At 38.9% G+C, this 27,006-nt stretch overlaps 1 protein-coding gene across 2 annotated transcripts in view; it reads right to left on the bottom strand.

The window, feature by feature from the left end:
* GOLPH3 (golgi phosphoprotein 3) overlaps nucleotides 1-27,006 on the bottom strand; it is a 77,217-nt gene that overhangs the window by 2,649 nt on the left and 47,562 nt on the right. The window contains exons 2-3 of one of the 2 annotated variants that reach the window (XM_049861802.1): nucleotides 12,803-12,934; nucleotides 6,968-7,082 (exon numbers count right to left, since the gene is read on the bottom strand). In XM_049861802.1, the coding sequence (XP_049717759.1) occupies nucleotides 6,968-7,082; nucleotides 12,803-12,934 (247 nt within the window). Of the gene's footprint in view, nucleotides 1-6,967; nucleotides 7,083-11,444; nucleotides 12,182-12,802; nucleotides 12,935-27,006 lie in introns of those variants that run through there. The other variant, XM_049861810.1, reaches the window with a different exon arrangement.

Consider the following 27,006-nt stretch of genomic DNA (forward strand, 5'->3'; position numbering starts at 1 on the left):
CCATTGTGCACGAGGCCACCAGTGAGCTGGAAATGAATTCAACAGCAACTAACAACAATAAAGCTAAGAAAGCCTGTTTAGGCAATGCCATTCTTTGATGACAAATATAAAGTTAGTTCTAGAAGAGCAAAAAATGTTTCACCATCTTAATCTTCTATCTATACACGTTTCCTTTTTTAAAATGAACATTTCCTTTTGAGACAGACTATTTAAAAAACCAAATGATTTTTACTAAAATATTTTTTGATAGAGGACTAGAAGGAAATAGATTAAAATATTTAAGGATTATCTTTGGGATTATGCATGACAATTTTTTTTTTTACTTTCTATATTTTCCAAATGATCTATAATATACATGTACTGTTGCTTTTAATTTGAAGGAAAAAAAAATACTATACTAATTTACTAAATTAGAACATGTTAGAGATCAACCACAGGCACTTTTATTAAATGCCAAAGTTATAAGGCTGAAATTTTATATTCTGTGCTATACACTGCAGGAGCCATTAACCACATGGGGCTATTAAATTTAAATTAATAAGAAATTTATTTCCTCAGTTTCACTAACCACATTTCAAGTGCTCAATGTGGCTAGTGGTTACTGATTGGACAGCACAAGAACAGAATATTTCTATCATAGAAAGTTCTAGTGGATGGTGCTGCCTTAAAATATATTACTATTCAACTGACTATAGATACAATTATTTTACCATATGACTTAATACTAAAGCATACAGGGGTATGATGGAGGTATCAGTGCTGTACTTGCCTTCTCGCCATAAGTAACTGGAAATCTAGATAAAATCTATGAAACAACTATTTTCAGGTGCTGATCAATAGGCAGCTCAGAACTGTGACCCTTGAAAAAGAGAAATAAACTAAGTGAGACCCAGGACTGCCCAACCTTACTGCACATTCCAGGCAGCGGAGCAGGAGGGAAGACCCCAAGGAGAGCACCACAGTCATATTCCATGTGCAAAAGCAGAGATCAGCGTTCAGAGAGACTAATGCAGCTGGAATGAGCAAAGCCGAGTATGGACTAGAGAAAACTATGCAGAGAAAGAGGTCTAGAATCTGCATGGTATCCCCTTGAGCCTTTGGCTAAAAACTAAGGCACATGTGTTACAGTGAGAAACTCTATGAGGCTAGTGAAAGAACTACCACCAGGAAGTTGTAAACTGAACAATTCCAAGAGTTCACATGGGGCTGGGAAACATACGCATGCCAACTATACTGTATGGAAAGGACTCACTGAATACTCAAGGGCATTCAGAAGGGGCCCCAGAAGGATCATGCCTAAATACTAACTTGCACTAGCCCTAGAGTAAAGGCTACTCTAGATTGACCCTAACAAATTTTAAGATCAAGCTATTCGCAAATATTGTAACAGCTTTCTAAAACAAAATTCAACACTCTTTAAAGACAGACAACAAATTCAGCACTCAACAGCACCATATTCACAACATCCACCAACCAATAAAAACAGACAAGGCTTGTGAAGAAGCAGGAAAATGTGACCCAGAACCCCAGAAAAAACATCAACAGAAACAGTCAAAACACACCCAAAAATGGTAGAGATGATGGAATTAGCAGGCAAGGACTTTAAAAAAGTTATTATATCTAAATGATTTAAAGAAAAACATGAACACAATAAAAAACAGAAGCTATTTTTTAAAATAGAATGAACTGGAATGTCACTTTGAATTTCCTGATTCATTCTCTAAAACTAGGGACTTGAAAAAATTGGTAATAGTTAAACAATTAAGGGTTGAGGATTTGTATTATCCGATATCATGAATTATTAATAATTCAAGTCACTTCCTGCATTTAAGGAAAACAAATTTTCAAAAAAAAGGCCTGGCAAACCAACTTACACAAAAGAAAAAATCATCACATTCAATTTTTTGTATAACTTCAAAAAAGAAAACTGTTAAAATATATTTGGGGTCATATACATTGAGGGTCTAAAATATATTAGATTTAAAAACCTAATAGTATGAAAGAAAAACATAATTGAATAATAAATATAATTCTGCTTATTTCATTTAATAGACAAGCCCACACCTACATTTTAATGTTAAGAAATCAGTACCAGTTACTCGCTGAGGAGTAGAGAAATACAAACAGGCTCTGGAGGCACACTGTGTAGGTTTCAATCCCAACGTGCTATTCCCTAGCCATGCAACTTATGTAAGGTTCCTTAACCTCTCTACTCTTCTATGTTCTTGTCTGTAAAATGAGGATAATAACTGTATCAAGCTCATACGGCTACGAGAAGGATTAAGATATATCAAGATCTTAGAGCTGGTACATGGAGGGTGCTCAATAAATGTCAGCTCTTATTATTTATCCATGTGCAGAAGTATCACTTTGGCAGGAAGAATTTATAGTATTTACAATGCTCAAGGAATCATATTAGGCACCAAGAATAAAAACAGAAGATATAAAAGATATGTTTCTAACTCTGTAGGAACTTAAGATCAAGTGAAGGTAACATACTCATGTAACGTAACTATACTGAAAGAATAAAATAATAATAGGGCCCTAAGAAAAATATGAATCAAGTGTCCAGAGGGATAAAAATTACTTGGGTCTGATGTAAAGGAATATTTCTAGGGAAGTTACAGAAGAAGAACTTTCAAGTTAAATCTTGAAACCCAGCAGGATTGAACACCCTGTGAAAAGACAAGCAGCTACATTCCAGGCAGAACAAACAAGAACGTGCACAGGCGCTGATTATATGCAGAATAAAATGAGCCCGAGGATGGAGGTACACCTCTTCTTTCAAAGCTGTAGAGCTTCTCTTTCTTCAGTATAATGCAAAGCCACAGTTTCCCTAATAAATGCCTGCTTGCTGTACCTTTCTCCAGGAAGTTTATATTTTTTTTCCTTTCTAATGTTATCGGCAGGTATTAGGCAGCCTAAGACACTAGGCTAGAATTGGGCAGACAGTGTTTTCTGATATTCTTTATTGACTTTGGAAATTTAAAATAACACAACATAAAATACTGCATAGCCAAATTTATTTAAAAGCCTCTAAAAAAAACTACGGTTCAACTCTAAAATAAATTAACTAACTATACATATAATAATTAATTACATAAAACTATGCATTTTGGACCATGGGACTAAAGAACATTTATATTATCAGTTACTTTAGATAAACATATATTGAACATAATACATAGTTGGTAAGTTTTAACGGTAAGCCATAAAACACAGTAATCGTTGGTAAGCCAGTGATGAAGTCACGTAAATAAGGGGACAATCATCTTATGTCTAAGAATCAGGGGTTTAGGAAAGAGAATCAAGGAAATCAAAATTAGAAATATGATAATATTAATTGTTTTAGTGACCAAAAAATGTTCTTCTCATAAAAATGTTAAATAGTTGAGCATCTAAATGCATCATGACCATTCAATCCTGAAAAACCTGTTAACTCTAGAGTTGTGTATACTGGAAAAGGGCAATAAAGGACAAACCTGACCTGGGGTGGAAGAAATTATGGGAATCCTCCAACAATGTTGTGGTTATGGTTTACAATACTCAAGTCAGTCAAAGACTGGTTGTATGCAGTCAGCCCTTCATAAAGTTTTCACTGGCCAATTTTTTTTTAGACGTAGATCACCTGGTCCTTCCTCCTAGTCTGTCTTAGTCTGAAACCTGTCTACCATGGGTGATCCTGCTGATAAATACCAGTGGCACAGCTTCCAGCATCACAGTAACACGTAAGCCACCAGAGCACAACAAACTGACAACGAATAGTGATCCAACAGGATGTGGAAATTATCAAACGATACCATTAATATCACACACAAGTAAAATTTTACTGAAGATATCAAAAACAGTTGCAGCAAAACATCAAGAGGGAACTGCCAAAAATTCAAGCTGGATTCAGAAAATGACTGCTGATGTCAAACGGATCTTGGCTGAATACAGCAAATACCAGAAAGAGGTTTACCTGTGTTTTACTGACTACGCAGAGTCACTCGACTATGTGAATCGTAACAGCTTATGGATAACACTACCAAGAATGGGAATTCCAGAACACTTCATCATGCTCATGCAGAACCCGTGCACAGACCAACAGGCAGTTGTTCAAACAGAACAAGGGCATATTGAGTGGTTTAAAATCAGAAAAGGTGTGTGTCAGGGCTGGATCCTTTCACCATACTTATGCAATCTACGTGTTGAGCAAATAATCTGAGAAGCTGGACTATATGAAGAATGTGGCATCAGGACTGGAGGAAGACTCATTAACAACCTGCAATATGACACAACCTTGCTTGCTCAAAGTGAAGAGGACTTGAAGCACTTACTGATGAAGATCAAAGACTAATACAGCCTTTAGTATGGATCACACCTCACGTTTAAAAAAAGAAAAAAAAAACCCTCACAACTGGACCAGTAAGCAACATAATAAACAGATAAAGAGAAAATACTGAGATTGTCAAGGATCTCATTTCACTTGGATTCACCATCAACACCCATGGGAGCAGCAGTCAGGAAATCAAAGAACATGCTGCATTGGGCAAATCTGCTGCAAAAGGCCTCTTTAGAGGGTTAAAAAGCAAAGATGTCACTTTGAGGCCTAAGGTGCGGCTGACGCAAACCATGGTATTTTCAACTGCCTCATGTGCATGTAAAAAGCTGGATAATGAATAAGGAAGACCAAAGAAGAATTGATGCCTTTGAAGTATGGTTTGGCAAAGAATACTGAATATGCCATGGACTAGTAGAAAAACAAACAAATCTGTCTTGAAAGAAGTACAGCCAGAATTCCTTAGAAGCAAGGATGGCGAAACTTTGTCTCATGTACTTTGGGCATGTTATCAGGAGTGGCCAGTCCGTAGAGAATGACATCATGCTTGGTAAAGTAGAGGGTCAGTGACAAACAGGAAGACCCTCAGTAAGGTAAACTGAGACAGTGGCTGCAACAATGGGCTCAAGCATAATGACTGTTAGGATGGCACAGGACCTGGCAGCATTTCATTCTGTTGTACGTAGGGTTGCTATGGATTAGAACCAACTCAACAGACCTAACAACAGTAAGTCAGTGCTGTCAATGAAGCATTTCAGATTCTGCTCCCTAAGGTTGCACTTTCCAATCTCCTTAAAGCTTGGGGAGCCCATGTGAATAGATCTGACAAATGAAATGTGAACCACATGACATTCCTGAGCAAAAACTTTTAAGAGTCTGAGTGATTTGCTATGCTCTTCTTCCTGTTAAGACAGTGACAGGCAAGACTCAAGACAGTGACAGCTCCATCTGCCTGGCAGTCACAGTGAGGATAACATGACTTATGACTGACTTTAACATGACTGAGAAATAAACCATTGTCTTTAACCACTCAGGTTTGGGAGTTGTTTGCTACCACAGCTTAATCTACACTACCCTGACTGACAAAATAAGGTAGGATATAAGGTCATTTTGATGGGAGAATGATGGGAACCTTAAGGAAGAATATTACGTCTTATTCAGTATATACTCAGTCTTGTTAAAGGAAACGATTTTTTAATTATTTTATTGTGGTAAAATATATATAACAAAAATTTGTCACTTCAACCATTTTTAAGTGACATTAATTATACCTGCAATGTTGTACAACTGTTCTCTATGTCTCTATAATATTCTCAAATCCCATATGTCACTGTTATGCTTTCAAAGTATGTATATATAATCACTCATAACATGAATTTAGGAAGAGAAATATGTCTACCTTTGTGAGACTCAAACATTAACTGTAAATCATTAGAAAACTGTAAGTCATACGAAAGCTATTCTAAAAATTTCCAAACTTAGACACAGAAACATAAAAGCATGTGAAGTATGTAAAGAACATAACCTTTAAGTTCGCTTTGACCTGGCATGCTATGACACAAGAAATCATCATATAAATCTAAACAACCTCCCTAATCTCTAACCTTGAAGAGAAGATGTGTCACTCAGCTACTCTCCAACCCTGCAGAAAAGCCATAGCATAATTAGTCTTTGAAGTCACATTGATCCTTGTTGTGCGGAACCGAGGTAAAAAATTCACATATAAACCCTAAATTTCTGCTCACTCGCTGAAGAGATGGAACTGAGATTCTGTCCACCGCCACTGACTTTGGACCCTTATCTGTTACAGATCTCTGCAGAGTTTGAGCCATGGTTAAGCCTTCCTCCTAAGACCTCTCGTTAAAGGTAGAAGCCTGAAGTCTAAAGATCTGGACTCTGACCACTGCGCTAACATTGTAATTGTTAATTCTGATTCTCTCGTTCTAAATGAATGGTATGAGATCTTATTTGTGTGCCTTACCATGACTACCTTGCAATAAACTAAACAAATTCATGCATGTCAAACCTGAGTTTCTTTCTACTCATTTTCTACGATAAAATCCTACACAACAGCAACCATTACTATTACCTATTTCAAAACGTTTTCATCATCCCAAACAGAAACTCAGTACTTATTAAGCAATAACTCTGTTCTCCCCTCCCCCCAGCCCCTGTAATTACTAATCTACTTTTGTCTCTACGCATTTGCCAATTCTAGATATTTCATATACATGGGATCATACAGTATTTATTATTTTGTGTCTGACTTATTTCAGTTGGCATAATGTTTTCAAGGTTCATCCATGTCATAGCACATATGAGAACTTCATTTCTCTTTATGAATGAATAACTGTCTATTGTATGTATATCCCACATTTTGTTTATCTACTCATCTGCTGATGGCCAATCAGGTTAATTCTACCCTTCAGCTATTGTGAATAACGCCACAAAGAACACTGCTGTAAAGAGGGAATGAAATGTTAAAAAACCATTATTTTCCCCACTCAGTGATTGGTAACTTTAAAGTCTGCAAAAATAACCAAACAAGCTTCTGGCTATTTTGTATAGGTTCCTTCCAAAAGGATTTTAAGGTTTTATAAAACTTTTGAATAGAATTCAGTTTTTGGTTGCTACATAGAAGCTCACCACTAAGTAATTCAATCCAGTTCTGAACCGTTTCTGGAGGCTGGGTCTCTTTAACATGCTTCAGAGCTTCGTCGAGAAGAACATCCCCTGTGGGAGCATCTGACTTACAGATCACCTAGAATGTAAGCAGTGAAAATGAAATCGTTCACTCACATTTAGTTTTCTGTCTTGATCTAACTAAATTTAAAAAGCAAAACAATTTTGCAAATTATTCATTAGACTTAAAGCTCCAAGCATTAATGCAGTATCAAAGTTCACATTCAAAATGAATTCAATGTAGAGGAAATCAACATTTAACCTAATGTGATTAACTATAATTATGAATAAAAAATAGTTACTATGCAATAATTAGTAAAGTAAAATGCTGAGACAGCTTATACCACTGTGATTCTTATCACTGCTAAACCTTGAGGAACCTGATGCATAAATTCATGTTTTAAATAGTATTTATTATATCCAGAAACTCAACTATATGTAAGAATTCAGTATGTGATAAAGGTGGCATTTCACATCGGTGGGGAAACACTTTTTTTTTTTTTTTTCCATTAAAACAATTGGCTAATAAATTGGGAGTAAAAATAAAGGAAGACTTGGTTCCTCTTGGATCGTACCACAATAAAAGGTAAAGACTTAAATATGAAATATAATTTTGAGGGCGAGAAAGACTTCTTTAAAACTGCCACCACTAGCAGAAACCTTAAGAAAATACTAATGGATTTGACTTCATAAAACTTTAAAATACCAAGAATTTTTTTTAAAAAAACTATTATCGGGATATAGAACACATCTTAAGAATGGAAAATCAAGAGGTGAAAATGGAAGAGGCAACTACAATACTGCACTTTAGCCGAGTATTAGAACTCTACAGCCTTCATTCAGACTGTGGGCTAAGTAACAAATTTCTACTTGAAATTCTATAATACCAAATTTGAATCTGTTATATTACCTTATAATATCAGCTACTAAAATGTTATTAAATTTAACAGTATCTTTCTAAAAAGCAACAGTCCTTCAAAAGTAGCCAAGAGGTCCACATCTAACTTTCAGAGTACTAGAAAATGGAGGCCAGAAGATACAAGAAATATAAGAAAAATTTCCAGACCCAAAAGACAGAATTTTCCAATTGAAAGAGCTCATGCATAACAAATTGAAAATAACCCATATCAAAGCATATCATAAAATTTCAGAAGGCCAGGGATAAACAGATGATCCCAAAAGCTTCCAGAGAGGAAAAAGCAGATCTTATACAGAAAATGAAAATCAAAAGGTAACGAGACTTTAACAGCAACTATGCATACTAGAAAACAATGAAGTGCCTTCAAAATTCTGTAGGAAATAATTCTAAATCTAACGTTTTATTCCCAAAGTATCAACTAAAAGTGAAGGACAAGAAAGGCATTTTTAGGCATGCAAAGTATCAATATATTCTCCTCCCACAGGGTGGAAAAAAGATGAGATATAGGAAATACGGACTTGAAAGCAATAAAAATGTTAACAGGAAGTCTTTGTATGACTAGAGCACAACTAGTCCAGATTGGATCATAAAGGAAATTTTAATGGAGTTATCTGGTATCTTTAAACATTTAAAAATAATAATTTTTCTCTGATGGAACAGTTAAAAAACTAACGTATAAAGCTTTAAAAAAAGGAAAATAACTCCAGAAAAAAATATATACAAGAAATTAAAGTACCATAGGATATAACTCCACACAAAACAATAGCAACATAGTTGTAAAATTGTTACTTTTTGCCAAAAATTATGACATAATTCTATTAGGAAAATGGGAGTTGTATGTAAAGAAGGCTAAATACTAATCTATTCTAATAGAAAACTGTGTCTCAAACTGATATATCAAGAGATAGCAGTACGAACTTATTTAGAAATGTTGTTAGGTGCCTTCAAGTTTCAACTCATAGCTACTCCACTTACTACAGAACGAAACACTGCCTGCCCTGCGCCATCCTCACCATCATTACTATGTTTAAACCCACTGTTTCAGCCACTACGTCAATTCACCTCGTCTAGGGTCTTCCTCTTTTTCACTGACCCTCTACTTTACCAAGTATGATATCCTTCTCCAGGGACTAGTCCCTCCTGATAACATGTCCAAAGTATGTGAGACAAAGTCTCACCATCCTTGCTTCTAAGGAACACTCTGGCTGTATTTCTTCCAAGACAGGCTTGTTCATTCTTCTGGCAGTCCATGGTATATTCAACATTCTTCACCAAGACCATAATTCAAAGGCATCAATTCTTCTCTGGTCTTCCTTATTCACTGACCAGCTTTCGCATGCCCATGAGGCAACTGAAAATACCATGGCTTGGGTCAGGTGCACCTTAGTCTTCAAAGTGACACCTTTGCTTTTTAACACTTTATTTAAAGAGGTCTTCTGCAGCAGATTTGCCCAATACAATGTAAGTCATTTGATTTCCTGACTACTGCTTCCATGGATGGTGACTGTGGATCCAAGTAAAATGAAATCCTCGACAACATCAATATTTTCTCCATTTATCATGATGCTGCTTATTGGTCCAGTTGTGAGGATTTCTGTTTTCTTTATGTTAAGATGTATCTATACTAAAGGCTGTAGTCTCTGATCTTCATCAGTAAATGCTTCAAGTCCTCTTCACTTTTGGCAAGCAAGGTTGTGTCATCTGCATATCACAGGTTGTTAATAAGTCTTCCACTAATCCTGACCACACTCTTCTTCATATAGTCCAGCTTCTCAGATTCTGCTCAGCATACAGACTGAATCAGTATGGTAAAAGGATACAACCCTGACACACATCTTTCTTGATTTTAAACTATGCCGTATCCCCTTGCTCTGTTCAAAAGGACTGCCTCTTGATCTATGTACGGGTTCCGCATGAGCACAATTAAGTGTTCTGGGATTTCCACCCTTTGCAGTGTTATCCTTGATTTGTTACGATCCACATGGCTGAATGCCTTTGCATAGTCAATAAAACACAGGTAAACATCTGGTATTTTCTACTTTCAGTCAAGATCTACCTGACATCAGCAATGAAATCCCTCATTCCACGTCCTCTTTTGAATTCAGCTTGAATTTCTGGCAGTTCCCTGTTGATGTACTGCTGCAATGGCTTTTGAATGATCCTCAGCAAAACTTTACTTGTGTGTGACATTAATGATATTGTTCGATAATTTCCACAGTCTGTTGGATCATCTTTGGAATGGGCACCAAATATGGATCTCTTCCAGCTGGTTGGCCAGGTAGCTGTCTTCCAAATTTCTTGGCACAGATGAGTGAGCACCTCCAGTACTGCATCCATTTATTGAAACATCTTAACTGTTATTCCATCAATTCCTGGAGCCTTGTTTTTCTCCAGTGCCTTCAGTGCAGCCTGGACTTCTTCATATTACAAACATGGAGGTAAATGCCAAAGAAATTAACTGAGAACTGTAGTGAGCTGAACAAGTAGCCCCCAAAAAAGATATGTTCACATCTTATCCCTGCAACGTGTAAATATAACCTTATTTAAGTAAAAAGGTCTTTGTAGATGTAATTAAGGATCTTGATATGAGATCATCTTGGATTAACTCAGTGGGCTCTAAATCCTATTAAGTGTCTTTATGAAAGACACACAGATTTGAAGGCTACGTAAAGAAGGAGCAGGGAGAGATGCAGCCACAACCCAAGAAAACCAAGACCACCTGGAACCACTAGAAGTTGGAAGAGGCATGAACAGATCCTTCAGAGGGAGTACAGCCCTGCTAACACCTTAATTTTGGATTTCTGGCTTCCAGAACTGTGAGAGAACAGGTTTCTGTCATTTTAAACCACCAAGTTCATGGTAATTTGTACGGCAGCCCAAGGAAACTGATACAAAAACTGAAAACGATTGCCTCCCAGGAACAGGGCTAAGGAGTGAGGAACGGTGGGTAAGATGTGTTTTTTTTTTTTTTTTAATGGTTATAAATCTTTTAGTATGACTTGATTTTATAACTACTATTATGTGCTACTTAATAAAATCAACACTTATTTTTTAAATAAGTAAATTAAATCATGTTGGAATATTTTTCCAGAAGACATATGTTAAGTTCACACAAACTCAGACTAAAATAATATGCCTATACAGGCAGGGAACATGTCTCTTTTGGCCACCAGGGCCTAGCACAGTACATGGTATATGTGAGCAGCAAATAAATATGAATGAATAAATGAACAAAAGAATGAACAATTCACTGGTTGATATTGTGGATAAGCGAAACAAAATTGGTTTTTATAAGTTCCCACAAAAAGAACCAGTAGAATCAGTATGAAAACCTTTTCATTTTAGGTCTGGGCTTCATAACATTAATACAAATTACCTCCTGTAGTTGGTAAAAATCTATGTACATATTTCATTAATAACTATAATGGCAGCTTCTTGAGGTTTTTCTACCCATAAATCATTATTGTTACTCAGTAAAATGAAATAAACATTATACTTTGCTTTATAACATAGTTATCTAAAACATTTTTTAACCAATCTCATGCCAGTTTGTGGTTTTATTTTTAAATAATGAAACCAGGTTTAATTTTTAAATCCCATGCAGAATACCTTCTAATATGCCATGTTTACTTTGCATATAACTTTCAAGAATACATTAATGGCTCTCTTTCCTACAAAACTATTAATTTCTATAACGTATCCATCAAGAATGTTCAGTTCTGACATTCATTTTTTTTTTTTTTTACTTTCCCGAGTAATTAAAGTGCCTTTGTTATCTAAACCTCTAGACCATACCTGGAGGTTTATGCTAATGGTGGGGGCTGGCCTGATATAAGCTGATCTCAGAGGAGGGAGGAAAGCTGATCAATGGACTTTCTGTTGGCAGGGCATCCACAGAGACATGGAAGCTCTAAGCTGAGAACCCTCCCAGACCTCGCCCTATGTGTCTCTTCTTTGTATCCTTTTGTACTATAATCATAAGTATAGCGCTTTTTTTTTAAGTTTTGTGAGTCATTCCAGCGAATCAGCGAACCTGAATTAGTAGTGGGAGCCAGTAGGTCAGAAGTGAGGGAGCCCAGGGAACGCTCCCCAGCTTGTGGCTGGCATCCTGAAGGGGGAGAGGGAAGTTCCGAATTTGCAGCCAGCAGGTCAGAAGTGAAGGTGTTGTGTAGACTCCCAAATTTGTGGCTGTCGTCTGTCTGTCTGGGAGTCTGAAGGACTGCCCTTTCATTTGTGAGATCTGATCCAGCTCTGGGTGGCTAGGGTCAGAGAAAAAAGTGGTGTGGGCAGCTGGTGTCAGAACTGAACAAGAAGTAAAAAGTGGTGATTTGTTATAGCCTTTTTTTTTCATAGCTGAGGGCAGAGTAGTGAGGTTCTGAGATTTCCACACAACACCATGCTGTATTAAGGAAAAATTCATTTTAAAACACCATGCCCCCAAAAGCCACAAGGATAGACTGCAAGAAAAACAGTCCTGAATTTTTATGACTGTACCACAGTAATAGTATCTACACAAACCTTCACAGTGCAGAAGGCAGAGATCTGAGAAGTACTTATATTCTGCTAAAAAGAAATAGCTTATGGGTAGTTAATTTCCACAAAAACATTTCTGACTTTTAAAATAAGTATGTCATTTATTTCAAAATGACCGCTTTCAGAAGCAGCGAGTGAAGTTTGGAATCTCTTTAAATATACACTCGCCAGTAATCCTAACAATGAATTACACTATTCATTATCTGTACAAAGAACCAGGAAACCAAGAATGCAAAATGGATGTGCAAACACAATTCAATAAAGTCTAAATTTTAAAATTAACTTCTATTTTGTGAAAGAAACCTTTTTTTCATTTTTAGGAATATGTTACTCTGCACTTCTCTTACCTTTCTTGTTAATAGACTTTTACGCCTCATTCCACAAGCCTCTAGTTGTAACCTTCCTCTCAAGGCTAATTCAATTAACATACAGCCACGTAATCCAGATGATATACAGTCATTCCAAAATGATGTGTAACCCTATTTAAAAAAGAAAACAAAAGAGCTAATTTATATTGAATTCAAAGTCAAAAATAGAAATACTTTTAGCCAAATTTTTTTGGCCTCTTTGGCCTTTCATTTCTTTCCAGAATTATAATTTTAAATAGAATACTGAAAAAATACAATTTATATAAATTATTAATCCAACATTTTCACTGGCTCATTGTCTTCTCACACACAGATAGATAAATAACTTTGGGGGTCAGGCACTTAGAATTATACAAGCATTCACTCTTTATGAAGCTGTTTATCAGGCTCTTCCGGGTTACAAGGACCAGAGAACACTCAGTTAACCACAGTTACAGTGGTTTATTATTAGAAGTCAGGAAAAACAACCTCACCCAATTTGGCCTCATGGAGAATTAGACCATCATTCATTCACCGCTGTTTAAGATACAAACACATGGTTAATTCTTGAGGCATATATTAGAAAAAAAGGTAGTCCGGACATGTGGGGAGCACTAGTAAGGCATATAGTAGAAAACAAAAACCCCCACAATTGGATCAGTAAGCAACATCATGATAAACAAAGACTGAAGTTGTCGAGGATTTCATTTTACTTGGATCCACAATCAACGCTCATGGAAGCAGCAGTCAAGAAATCAAATGACATATTGCATTGGGCAAATCTGCAGCAAATGACCTCTTTAAAGTGCTAAAAAGCAAAGATGTCACTTTGAGGCTAAGCTGCACCCAACCCAAGCGAAGGTATTTTCAAACGCCTCATATGCCTGAGAAAGCTGGACAATGAAAAAGGAAGTCAGAAGGAGAGCTGGCAAAGAATACTGAATAGATCATTGGCTGCCAGAAGAACAAACAAATCCGACTTGAAGGAATAGCCAAAATGCTCCTTAGAAGCGAGGATGGGCAAAACTTCATCCAGCTTACTTTGGGAAGTACATCACGAAGGTCCGAACTCTGCAGAAGGGCATCACGCTTGGTAAAGTAGAAGGTCAGCAAAAAAAGAGGAGACCCTCAATGAAACAGACTGGCAGAGTGGCTGCAACAATGGACTCAAACATAGCAAGGATTGTGAGGGTGCTGCAAGACCAGGCAGCGTTTCTTTCTGTTAGACATACACCTGCTATGAGTTGCAAGTGACTCCACCACACCTAACAACAACAGGTAAGACCCACGGCTTGTGTATCCAAGACAATTAAAGTCTGGGTTTTGGGAAGAAGCCTAGGAAGGGATTCCACATGAAATTAAAGACACAGATGTTTGGCTTTGGCTCCCTTTAACATATTGACGGAGTTCCTAGGTGAACCTTTACAAACTATGAACAACACAGTATATTTCATGAAGCAGTAAGTAACAAAGGTGGACAGGACCATGCCCTATCTCTGTAGCCTGGAAGGTCCTAGCTGTGCAGTACTTGAGAGCTTACATATGCTAGCAGAGGACAAAATATGCCCCAACCTCAACTGTTTCCACAGTAACAGAACATCCAGAGATGTTAGCAATCAAACCCCTAACTATGTTAGAAATCTTTAATAACAGACTTGAAGAATCTACATTTAGTGAACGGCTTCTGATCCTTACCACTAAAAGACACACGCCTGTATAGAACTGAATTCATGTAGTAAAAAGTAGGTAAATGGGCACAGACCACTCTGTACCAAAGATTCTGGGGACTCACCAGCAATCTTCCAAAGATACGTGAAGGAAGCCATCAAAAGCGTACCAAACGATAGTCTGGTATGTTGATGGTCTCCTGCTAAAATCCACATCAGAGAAGCATCATCAGAAACTGGTCAGGTATATAAGTGGGGCAAAGAAGTCCTGGCTATGCAATGGTTAAGTGCTCAGCTGCTAACTGAAAAGTATGCTGCTCAAACTCAGAAGCGGATCCCTCCCGTAGAAGAAAAGACAAGGCGATCTGCTCTCATAAAGATTACAGCCTAGGAAACCTGATGGGGCAGTTCTACTCTGTCCTATAGAGTCATGGAGTTAGAATTGACACAAGGGCACAGAGCAACAACAACAGGGGAGGGGAGGGAGGGCAAAGGAGGCATTAAAAAGACAGGGTTGAATAAAAATGGAAAAAAAAAAAGGCACAACTGGATATGAGATGGCAATGTCCTACCTGGGAATTAAATATCTTAGAGGGAAAGCAGTAGGTTGGGAGAGAGCCACATGAATTTGGTATGGCCTAGGCCAACAAGGCTCTGCAGTGAATCCATGCCACAATACAGTGAGAAAGGCCACCAGCTGGCAGAGGAACAACTGAGAGACAGAAAGTGGAGCACCACTTTTGGTGTTGCCAAGTATTGAAGAGCCCATGAATCTTTTAATCTCTACCTAGTACTAACCTTAATACTGGAATTCACCAATTCCAAGCAATTTTTAAAGTTAAATATCTCTGAGAATCTTTAATATCTCTGGATATCAAGAAGAGCAACCCAGCCACATTAAATAAAAAATAGTTAAAATATATGGGGAACACTAGTAAGTACGTGGCAATACCAAGCAACTTAGGATTTAGTTTAAAAAGTGCAACTAGCTGTATTTCCAACTATATATAGTGAAAGGGTAAAAGAGAATCAATGATGATTATTATATAACCAATTCTGAGTACATATTCAGTGGCACTATACAGCACTTGCACCTGAAAGCCAATAAAACGATCATTCCACATCCCAAATAGGTTTGAAATTCTGCCACCAGCAATGGGGAAAACATCTTCATGCCTAGAAGACAGGAACTAGTGCTGAAAATTCAGAATCACGGTAAGAAAGTAGAACCTAACCAATCAACTTGCTGATGAAGAAACAACAGCTGTACTAAGAATACTAGTAGCCACAGGACCTTGAGGATGTCCCCTACTTATTATAGAAGAAACACCTAGATCCTCATGGAATTAGAAGACCAAAGAGTACCACTTTGGGCCCCATGAGATCAAGACTGTGATAAAAACTCAGTTCCTATGTTCTAAAATACAAGGACGGAAGAGGGCAGAGACATCCCAAGTAGACGTGGGTCATATACTATCACATAGGATGCAGGGAAACATGACTTCATTAGGTTCATGGGTCTAAAACAGAGAGGAACATGTTAGACAGACATGACAGAGGACACTATTAAGACACTAAAACAGAGAGGTGGGGCCAAGACGGCAGAATAGACAGACGCTTCTGCAAGCCCTCTTACAACAAAGACCTGAAAAAACAAGTGAAACGAGTATATTTACCCTAAACATCAAAGGCACGGTTAGAAAACAAACTGAGCGGGAGGGGGAGGAAGAGAAGGTTCAGAAGCAGAGAGGAGTTACAGGACCTGAATCTCAGGGATCCCTCAGGCACCATTCCCAGGAACGGCTGCAGCTGGCTGGTACTAGCACTCAGCCGCAGTTTCCTTAGGGAGAAGCAGCCAGCCACACAGCCTACTCACACCTCCGGAACCTGAGAAGAACTGCACTCTCAGCAAAAGCTAAGTACTTGTGTCTATTTTACCGAGGCCCCCGCCCCCAAGCCGGCTTCAGCAGCTGTTATTTCCATGGGATTGAGATAGGCCCTGTTGAGCACCTAGAGTCATCCTCCAGGCCCTGGACAAGGAATAAATTTGCCAATTGGGAGAAAATATAATTTGCCAGCTCCACTAACTAGGGGAGCTCAGGACAGAAGTGGCTCCTGTCCAGACAGAAACGGTCCATGGACTTTGAGTACCTTTCCTCTCTGCATGGACCTGTGTGGGCCTGTTTCAGGGGGATAGGCCCTTACTGGCAGACGACAACTGTTTTCAGCTGTGCAGTGGAAAGGTGGGTATCTGATGTTTGACATTGCTTTGCCTATTAAACAGGGTTCTCACCGACCCGTATCAGGGGCCTAAGGACTGGTAGCTCCACTCAGGTCACCCAGCCACCCACAACAGGGGTCCAAGGATAACTGGTACCTACCTCCCAGTCCTTACGATCAAAAATATTGGGTGCCCGTGGTCCATCAGCAGAACCCATCCACCTGCATGCTCTAGGTAACAGGGACACATTTTCCTCAGAAACACTTGGGGGACAATTCTCAGCCCCCTGCCTTGTTCAGAGCATGACCCCTGCTGCAACCAGATACTGGTACATACATCAATCACCCCTGCCCCTCTAAGACTGTAGGACGGAGCCTGTACCACACACTTGATGATCAGCTATCTGGACACCTGAGCTGAATTCATACAAGAAAAGTGAATGGACTCCTAGAGTGATATACCTGGTAACAGCTCTAGCCATCTGGGGACAGGATGTCAGAGCTCCAAAGGTGAAAATAATCAAGCTAGCTCACTCAAGCAACCCATTTCTACATATCAAAACAAAACAAAGCAAGGAGCTACGATACCGTAAGCAAACACATAAAATAAACTAATACAATATCTTATAGATGGCTCAGAGACAACAGTCAATATCAAGTCACATAAAGAAACAGATCAAGATCGCCTCAACAAGCTCTCAAAGAATCAAGGGATCTTCTAGATGAAAGTGCCTTCCTGGAATTACCAGAGGCAGAATACAAAAGATTAATATACAGAACCCTTCAAGACATCAGGACAGAAATCAGGCAATACGGAGAACAAGCCAAGGAATACACAGATAAAGCAGTTGAAGAAATTAAAAAGGTTATTCAGGAACATAATGAAAAATTTAATAAGCTAGAAAAATCCATAAACAACAATCAGAAATTCAGAAGATCAACAATAAAATGACAGAAGTAGATAACTGAATAGAAAGTCAAAGGAGCAGAACTGAGCGACTGGAAGGTGGAATTTCCGAACTTGAAGCTAAAGCACTTGGCACCAAAATATTTGAAGAAAAATCAGATAAAAGAATTTTAAAAAATGAAGAAATCTTAAAAATCATGTGGGACTCTATCAAGAAAAATAACCTATGAGTGATTGGAGTACCAGAACAGGGAGGGATAACAGAAAACAGAGAGAGAATCACTACAGATTTCTTGGCAGAAAACTTCCCTGATATCGTGAAAGATGAGAAGATATCTACTCAAGATGTTCATCAAACTCCACATAAGGTAGATTTTAAAAGAAAGTCACCAAGACATATTATAATCGAACTTGCCAAAACCAAAGATAAAGAGAGAATTTTAAGAACAGCTAGGGATGAACGAAAAGTTACCTACAAAGGAGAGTCAATAAGAATAAGCTCGGACTACTCGGCAGAAACCATGCAGGCGAGAAGGCAACGAGATGACATATAAAAAACTGAAGGGAAAAAATTGCCAGCCAAGAATCATATATCCAGCAAACCTGTCTCTCAAATATGAAGGTGAAATTAGGTCATTTCCAGATAAACAGAAGTTTAGGGAATCTGTAAAAACCAAATCAAAACTACAAGAAAATACTAAATGGAGTTCTTTGGTTAGAAAATCAATAATATCAGGTATCAACCCAAGACTAGAACACTGGTCAGGGCAATCAGAAGTCAACCCAGACAGGGGAAAAAAAAAAAAAAAAAAAAAAAACCAAAGCAAGACTTAAAAAAAAAAAAAGCTCAAAACAGTGTAATAGCGATGTTATTATATAAAAGAAGACAACATTAAAACAATAAAGAGGAACTAAGAAATGTAGTCACAGATCTTTCATATGGAGAGGAAGGCAAGATGATACAAAGACACTAAAACAGTTATATGGTAAACTGGAATACTAAGAAAATCTAAAAAAGGCACAAAGCTTATACCATGTGAAGCTCACAGGCCTCCAATAAAACTAAGAACAGGATACAAGAGAAAGGAAATCGGAGAGGCCTGGAAAAGAATCCAAAGCAACCCTACTTGCCTTTTGCCAACTATCCATAATAATAAACCCCGTTGCCATCGCGTCTATCCCGACTCATAGCAACCCTATAGGACAGAGTAGAAGTGCCCCATAGAGTTTCCAATGAGCACCTGGTGGATTCGAACTGCTGACCTCTTGGTTAGCAGCTGCAGCACCTAACCACTACGCCACCAGGGTTTCCATAATAATAATAATAACCCACTGCCGCATCGATTCCAACTCATAGCGACCCTATAGGACAGAGTAGAACTGCCCCGTTGAGTTTCCATGGAGCGCCTGGCGGATTTGAACTGATGACCTTTTGGTTAGCAGCCATAGCACTTAACCACTATGCCACCAGGATTTCCAATAATAATGGTATTAGTAATTACCAAATAGGAAGAGCCTCTCTTAACAGAACGCCACTAAATTCACTACAGAGTCCTGCTTCAATCAATCTTTTGTTGTGGGAAGCCCCCAGGGTCAGAGACTCAGTCATGTAATCTAAACTGGGATAAACTACCTTCTTCATATACTATGCCATCCAGAGGCAAGAAGTAGAAATGAATGACACAATAACAAGCAAGGCAGTGATGCAGGGGATGTGCTCTGCAGACACAATCTTTCCTTTAGGGGAGGTTCCAAGGTCTAAATTCAGGGGACAGGGACTATTATTGCACATCTAAGCCAAAACCTCCAACCCTGCTTTGTCTCAGGCACAAGACTGATATTTGGACCTCCATTTGCCTGGTTTCCTTTTATTCTTTCAACTGGCTCAACTTTAGTGAAGAAAAGGATACATTTATAGGCTCTCCTAAAGCTGCAAACATTAAGAGTTCTCATCATTCCAGTTAAGAGCCACTGGTCTGCTTCAGAATTACTTTACCAGAAGCTTTTTGTTGTTTAAGAAGAAGTCAAAATGCTGGCTACCCACAATGAAACAGAATAAAAATATACTATATAAAATATCATAAGAGGAATACAACCAGAAACGTTTTAAGATTTTTCTTCATGTTTTATAAAAACATCTATAAATGTGGGAAAATCTATTTTATGGACCATTAGCTAAGAAATAAGGTACACAAGGATAAATGTACATATATACTGATATCATAATAAAAAAATGGAAATAATCTAAAAGTCTTCAAAACAGTAAAATTCAGCATTTCCCAAACTTACTGGACCTTGGAACACTTACTTACAGGACACCTTTAACAACCTGGGGCCCTGGTGACACAGTGGTTAAGAGCTTGGCTGCTAATCAAAAGGTTGGCAGTTCGAATCCACCAGGCACTCCTTGGAAACCCTGTGGAGCATTCTACCCTGTCCTATAGGGCCACTATGAGTCGGAACCAACTCAACAGCAACGGGTTTGGTTTTTTGTTGTTATTGTTTTTTAACAACCTACAGAATATTTTAATTCTCTGGAAGTCAGTTTTAAAAACCCTGGTGCAGAAGTTTATTTCAAAACATGAGAAACATTACAAACCAAATGTGTATGTGTATGTGTGTGTATATTACTCATGTATATATAAAATGGTTCTCTTTTTAAAGTAGATTAGCAGGAACATGTTAGCAGTAGTAATGTTTGGCAATTGTGGAAGTTTTTCTTTTCTTTACACGTATGTATGAGAGAGAGAAAACTGGAGGGACAGAGATGAGTTAAGAAAAGACTACAGTTCTTCAAGCTAATATGGCTATAATTAAGACAGGGGCAGCAATATGATAAAGAAAGGCAAAATACTACCAAAAAAAACACCTCAAACCCTCTGCCAGCGAGTTGATTCCAACTCATAGCAACCCTGTAAGACAAAGAAGAACTGCCCCACAGGGTTCCCAAGGCTGTAAATCTTTACAGAAGCAGACTGCCACATCTTCTCCCAAGGAGTGGCTGCTAGGTTTGAACTGCCAACCTTTGCATGAGTAGCCGAGAACGTAACCGCTGTACCACCAGAGCTCCTTAGAAGTATTAAAAAGCTTCACTAAAAAATAACTAAGGAGCACAAAATAAAACGGAATTGGAAGGCAGTACAGAACAGCCAACAGCAGCCCAGGATTTGAACCCACAACAGTGAGCAATTCAAATCAACCCAAGCTCTGCCATTTACTACGTTAATTAATTTTCTGAGTCCCGGTTTCTTCACATAAAATGGTGACAACATACACACCCACTCCTCACTTATCAACATGGATAGGTTCCAAAGGTCGGTACATGAAAATCGGTGTTATACAAAAATGGGTTTTTTTTCCCTGTTTTCAGACTGTCTGATTTATTTAGAAAGTATGATCATAGAAATAATAACAGCTAAACCTTACTGATGTGCTCATCACTGTGATGAGGCCAGTTACCGATTATTCACTCCTCTGCGGAAAAGGAGGCTTGGAGGAGACAAAGCTGGATAAAGCCGGGCTGTGAGACTGAGGGGCCCACGGTTGAATCGCTTCACCTTCCTCCTACGCTGGGTCAGAGCTCCCCTCAAGGAGCTGCCTTCACACCCCTGTAAGCCCTGGGTCACGATTTAGGAGCCTGCTCTGAGCTCCGGGCCTGGGGAGTCCTCCAGGCCTAGTGAATCACCTAGGCTCGGGACTTCCTGCTTCCTGCGAGGGCAGCACTGGGAACCTGGCTGAACACCCAGCCCCACCCAGGTGGAGGCTTCAGGCCCAGTTCGGCTCACTTTGGGATGTCATTAAACTCAAATGTATTTCTTCCAAACACCCTCTCCAATGTCTCTCCTTCCTACCTTCCCACCCCACCGCAATTTTGACTTGCAGGGCCTCAGGCCACATAGGCGCTGGGAACCCAGAACGAGCACCCGCTGGCTCCGTGCTGCCTAAGCGTCTGCCAGAGGCTATGGCCACTGAGGAGGCCAGCCCCACAAGGCAGCTGGACAAGGCAGGGGGGAGTGGACGGCACCAGGTGCAAGGCCCAGCTTCCAACAGAACCTTCTGGAGGGAGAGGTCACTCCGCAGCCATTGCCACCATGCCTACTGCCTCATTAATGCACAAAACAGATAATAGATTTTTTTACTATTGTTATAAATGCAAGATGTTGGATAACAAGACAGTTGGTAAGTGAGGAACTGGTGCATCTCTCATGGTGGTGAAGATTAAATCACGTTTATAAAGTACAACTCCTGGCAAACAGTAACTGCTCAATAATGGCAAATAATGCACAACCAGAATAGAGTGCCGCAAACGCAAGTATTTAGAAGGTACAAGCAGAGACCATGACTGAGTAAAGAGACCCAGATAGACTGTAGCACACTCCTCACCAATGAGGGAAGGGCAGCTTAGCTCTAATCAACCGTTGCAATGTGAAAAATGCCAGGCTAGTGTTGCCACATATTCCAATTTTTCAAAAGACACTAAACCTGACAGACCTTATTTAAAATTTCTTCTTTTTCAAATAGTTACAACTACCTCAAGCTTTAAGACCACAAAGGCAAAACATACTGTATCTACAAACCAGTTTGCAACCTCTGAACTTTTACAAAAAGTGAATGTCTCTTTTACATTAGGTAAATTTTCAATTGCTAGTAGTCAATATACATGTAAGGTACACAGAATGGTTTTCATGTTTTACCATCCATATTTCTGTTTCAATATACAAAGTCTTTCAAAATAAAATCACTAAAACACAACATGGTGTTTTCGATATGTGACTAATGTTTTAGAAGTGGCTTTCTAAATAGACTTTCCCCAGCAAAAGAAAACATCAAGTTCACAATACATCTGGGATTTTTTACCAACCCCAATGCAAAAGCTGTACTCCTGATGCCACTCTTGCCTCAAGCCCCCTACAGGTAGTCCCCAACTTATAACATATTCGAATTACAACAAACTACACTTAAAACCATCCAGCCTTTTTTTTAGTACATCTTCCTGGGAAGAAGTTACAGGAAAATGCCTGCAGGGGATATGGAAAAATTGCCGAGTTACGTGAACACACTGCAAGCGTTTCATCAGGGTAATATAACAGAAGAGACTGGTGGAAAACTGTCCAAGTGGCAATAACGCTGAATTCACAACTTGATACCGCCATTGAGGAACAGCTCATAGATCAGAAAGAAGGGGAATTAAAAGATCAGGACTTAATGGATTTTAAAGAGGGAAGAAATGCTGAATAAGGAAGAAATAATGTGGACAAGAGGGCTGTCAAAAAATTTTACAGTGAAAGCATCAGCTGGAGTTTTTTCTAAAGTGAACCAGGGGCTTCTTGAAAACAAGGACCCAAACACTGATCACTTTGCCAAAGTCAACAGGCAGATTCAGAAAGCAGTGATATGTTACCGCAAAATGCGTGAAGAAAAAAAAAGGACCATACAGACAACTCACACTAATTTTCTGACTAGAAATGCCTCCTCATTCCCAGGGATGATGTAGAAACATTCACAAGTGGAGTTATTACTGCAACTGACAAAATGCTAACGTTGTCCAACTCTTCTTCATCATGAGAGTAAATTTTTATGATTTGTGTGTTTTTTATGTATATGTATTAAAATATATCTGTAAGTTTATATGTAATATTTCCCACCCCCAAAGGCAAATAAAGAATGGATTTATTAAGACAGTGATAACAAAAGGCAATGATAATGAAAACTAAAAACAAAAAGAGGTATTCGACTTATGTCAGAACTGACTTACAATGGAGTCGTGAGACTGGAACCCCATCATAAGTCCAGGACTACCTGTATTTAGAGAATTTGACCCCACCCACAGATTCTACCAAAACAGAGATGATTCCATCACAACTAATTGCACCAGGGGTACATGCCTGACAGAATATGAGCAAATCAATCTGAATTTGGTATGTTGGGTCAGAATAGGCAGGGGCATGAGAGATGTAACTGGTTATGCATATTCACAAGCTTCTGCCAATTTTAGCCCTGGTGGCATAGTGGTTAAGTGCTAGTGTTGATAACCAAAGGGTCGGCAGTTCGAATCTGCCAGGCGCTCCTTGGAAACTCTATGGGTCAGTCCTGCTCTGTCCCATAGGGTCGCTATGAGTCGGAATCGACTTAACTACACAGGGTTTAAGCAAAAAAGATAAACAGAAAGGAAAACGGAAAAGATACACAGAGCATAAACGAAAAGAGTGTGTGATGCAAGGCAGACCGAGACATACAGACACAACAGAGAAAAATGCTTCATGAAAACAATAGAACAGTAGCATTCCCATGCAGTTGGGCAGTACTCCTGAGTCTTACTTCCATGAGCTGTACCTGTACCCTTTTTTTACTTGGGCAAGTTTAAGGAGATTTATATTTCTGCAAATAAATAGCCTCTAAGGAGGTAAATGTGAACTTGCATATGAGTAACTGATGGTCTGATTCGCAGTCAGCCCCTAGCGTCACTCTGACTGATTGATAGTATTGAGCTTTTCCACTGTCTCTTTCCACCGATGCAGTCAACTTGATTCCTGTGTAAATGAAATCCTTGACAACCTCAATCTTTTCTCCGTTTATCATGAGACTGCTTATTGGTACAGTTGTACAGATTTTTGTTTTCTTTGTTGAGGTATAAGCCTACTGAAGGCTGTGGTCTTTGATCTTCATCAGGAAGTGCTTCAAATCCTCTTCACTTTCAGCAAGCAAGGTTGTGTCATCTGCATAACGCAGGTTGTTAAGAAGCCTTCCTCCAATCCTGATGCCCCATTCTCCTTCATATAGTCCAGCTTCTCCGATTATTTGCCCAGCATACAGACTGAATAGGTATGGTGAAAGGATGCAACCCTGACACACGCCGTTCCTGACTGTAAACCATGTAGTATCCCTTTGTTCTGTGAGAACGACTGCCTCTTGATCCATGTACAGATTCCTCAATAGCACAATCACAAGTGTCCCAGAATTGCCATTCTCTGCAATGTTATTCATAATTTGTTACGATCCACACAGCCGAATGCCTTAGCATAATCAATAGAACACAGATAAACACCTTTCTGGTATTCCCTGCTTTCAGCCAGGATCCATCCGACATCAGCAATGATATCCCTGGTTCCATGTCCTCTTCTAAATCCAGCTTTAATTTCTGGCAGTTCCCTGTCGATATACTGCTGCAGCCGCTTTTGAATGATCTTCAGCAAAATCTTATTTGAATCCACAATCAACACTCATGGAAGCAGCAGTCAAGAAATCAAAAGACGCACTGCATTGGGCAAATCTGCTGCAAAAGACCTCTCTAAAGTGTTGAAAAGCAAAGATGTCACTCTAAGGACTAAGATATACCTGACCCAATCCATGGTGTTTTCAATCACCTCATATGCATGTGAAAACTGGACAATGAATAAGGAAGACCAAGGAAGAACTGAAGCATTTGAATTGTGGTGTTGGCAAAGAATATTGACTATACCACTGACTAACCTGCCTTGGAAGAAGTACAACCAGAATGCTCCTTAGAAGCAAGAATGGTGAGACCATGTCTCACATACTTTGGACATGTTATCAGGAGAGATCAGTCCCTGGAGATGGACATCATGCTTGGTAGAGGGTCAGCTAAAAAAGGCAGGCTCTCAACAAGAGGGACTGACACAGTGGCTGCAACAGTGGGCTCATGCACAGCAACAACTGTGAGGCTGGTGCAGGACTGAGCAGTATCTCGTTCTATCATGCACGGGGTCCCTATGAGTTGGAACCGACTCGACGGCACCTAATAGCAACAACAAGGTAGAGAAGTCCTGGTGGCACAGTGGTTGAGAGTTTGGCTGTAACCAAAAAGGATGGCAGTTCAAATCCACCAGTCACTCCTTGGAAACCCTACGGGGCAGTTCTACTCTGTCCAACAGGGTCGCTATGAGTCAGAATCAAGTCAACAGCAATGGCTTTGGTTTTTATTTTTTGGAAGAAGGTAACGCCAAAAGAGATGTAATGAATTATTAAAATATTGAATCAGTACCATCTGAGAAAGGTCTTTTCTCTTTAATTCAAATACAGGAAGTATAACTAATAGACTCATCACAGACCAAGAAATGGCTAAAAAAAATCAAATTTGCAAGCACTTAACCTTTAGTTGCTATTCAAGAAATTGTAAGTGTGATTATGACAGTAAGGGCAGCTGCTTACTAGGAACCAAAAGCTGTTCAATCAATATACGCAACCACTTATCAGAGAGCAAATTAGGACTTGCCATTAATCAAACACCACTTAAATTTAAGCTGCACATTCCGCTTAGTCTCATCTAATTAGAAGCAAATGACATTCTGACACCTATAACCTTACAAAGATAGAAAACATACACACTTTAAAACACACATTACAAAGCATTTATACATCACACAAATCCAAACTGAGGGACATTCTACCTAATAACTGGCCTGTACTCTTTCAAATTTGACAATTTATATATATATAAAACTTACCAGAGAATGATAATTAAATCACCTCTAGTTTTCTTTTTTGGGGGTTTTTTAGTTTTCATTTATTAAATATATGCTTTAATAAAAGAGACACAATGGCCTAAAAACAGATAAAATTAGCCAAAAAAAATTGTGTGCATGTGCGTGTGTGTGTATATGAACGAACGGGACAAGTCTTTTTAAATGAAACAAAACCCAGAAGGCAAAAACTGGTATATGCGGCCACATAAAAGCAAATTTCTCCAAGGCAAAAATAGAGCATAAACAAAATAAAAACAATAAAACCATAGCCATTGCTGTTTGTCAATTCCTGCTCACAGTGACCCTACAGAGCAGGACGACGCTGCTCCACAGGGATTCCAAGGCTGCAATCTTTACAGAAACAGATGGTCACTTCCTTCTCCTGCAGAGCAGCTGGTAAGTTTGAACCACCCTTTCGTTTAGCAGCCAAGTGCTTAACCACGGCACAACCTGGGCTCCTGCAAAAAGCAATAATCTGGGAGAAATACTTCCAACTCTAGTAACAAAAGGCTGCCTAGCGCTAATCTGTACTAAATGTAAAAAATGAGAACAGAAAAAAAAGAGTGGACTAGTTTTAATTCAACAAGCTTTTACTGAGCATCTACTGACTCATATACCTGGTCCAAAACAAGTAAGGGCTCAAAACAGGTAAGACACAGCCATATATAGCCTCTTCCTTTAAGAAATTCACTCTGAAAATATACACAGACAACTATTTATAATACAATGGCATAAACAACACTGTTTAAGAACCTTAAAACCGTAACTCATTGCCATCAAGTCGAGTCCAACTCATAGCGACCCTACAGGACAGAGCAGAACTGTCCCATAGTTTCCAAGGAGCATCTGGTGGATTTGAACTGCCAACCTTTTGGTCAGCAGCCGTAGCACTACACCACCATGCCACCAGGTTTTCCTAAGAACTCT

Source organism: Elephas maximus, chromosome 2 (genome assembly GCF_024166365.1).
Source record: "Elephas maximus indicus isolate mEleMax1 chromosome 2, mEleMax1 primary haplotype, whole genome shotgun sequence".
Classification (NCBI taxonomy): Eukaryota; Metazoa; Chordata; class Mammalia; order Proboscidea; family Elephantidae; genus Elephas; species Elephas maximus.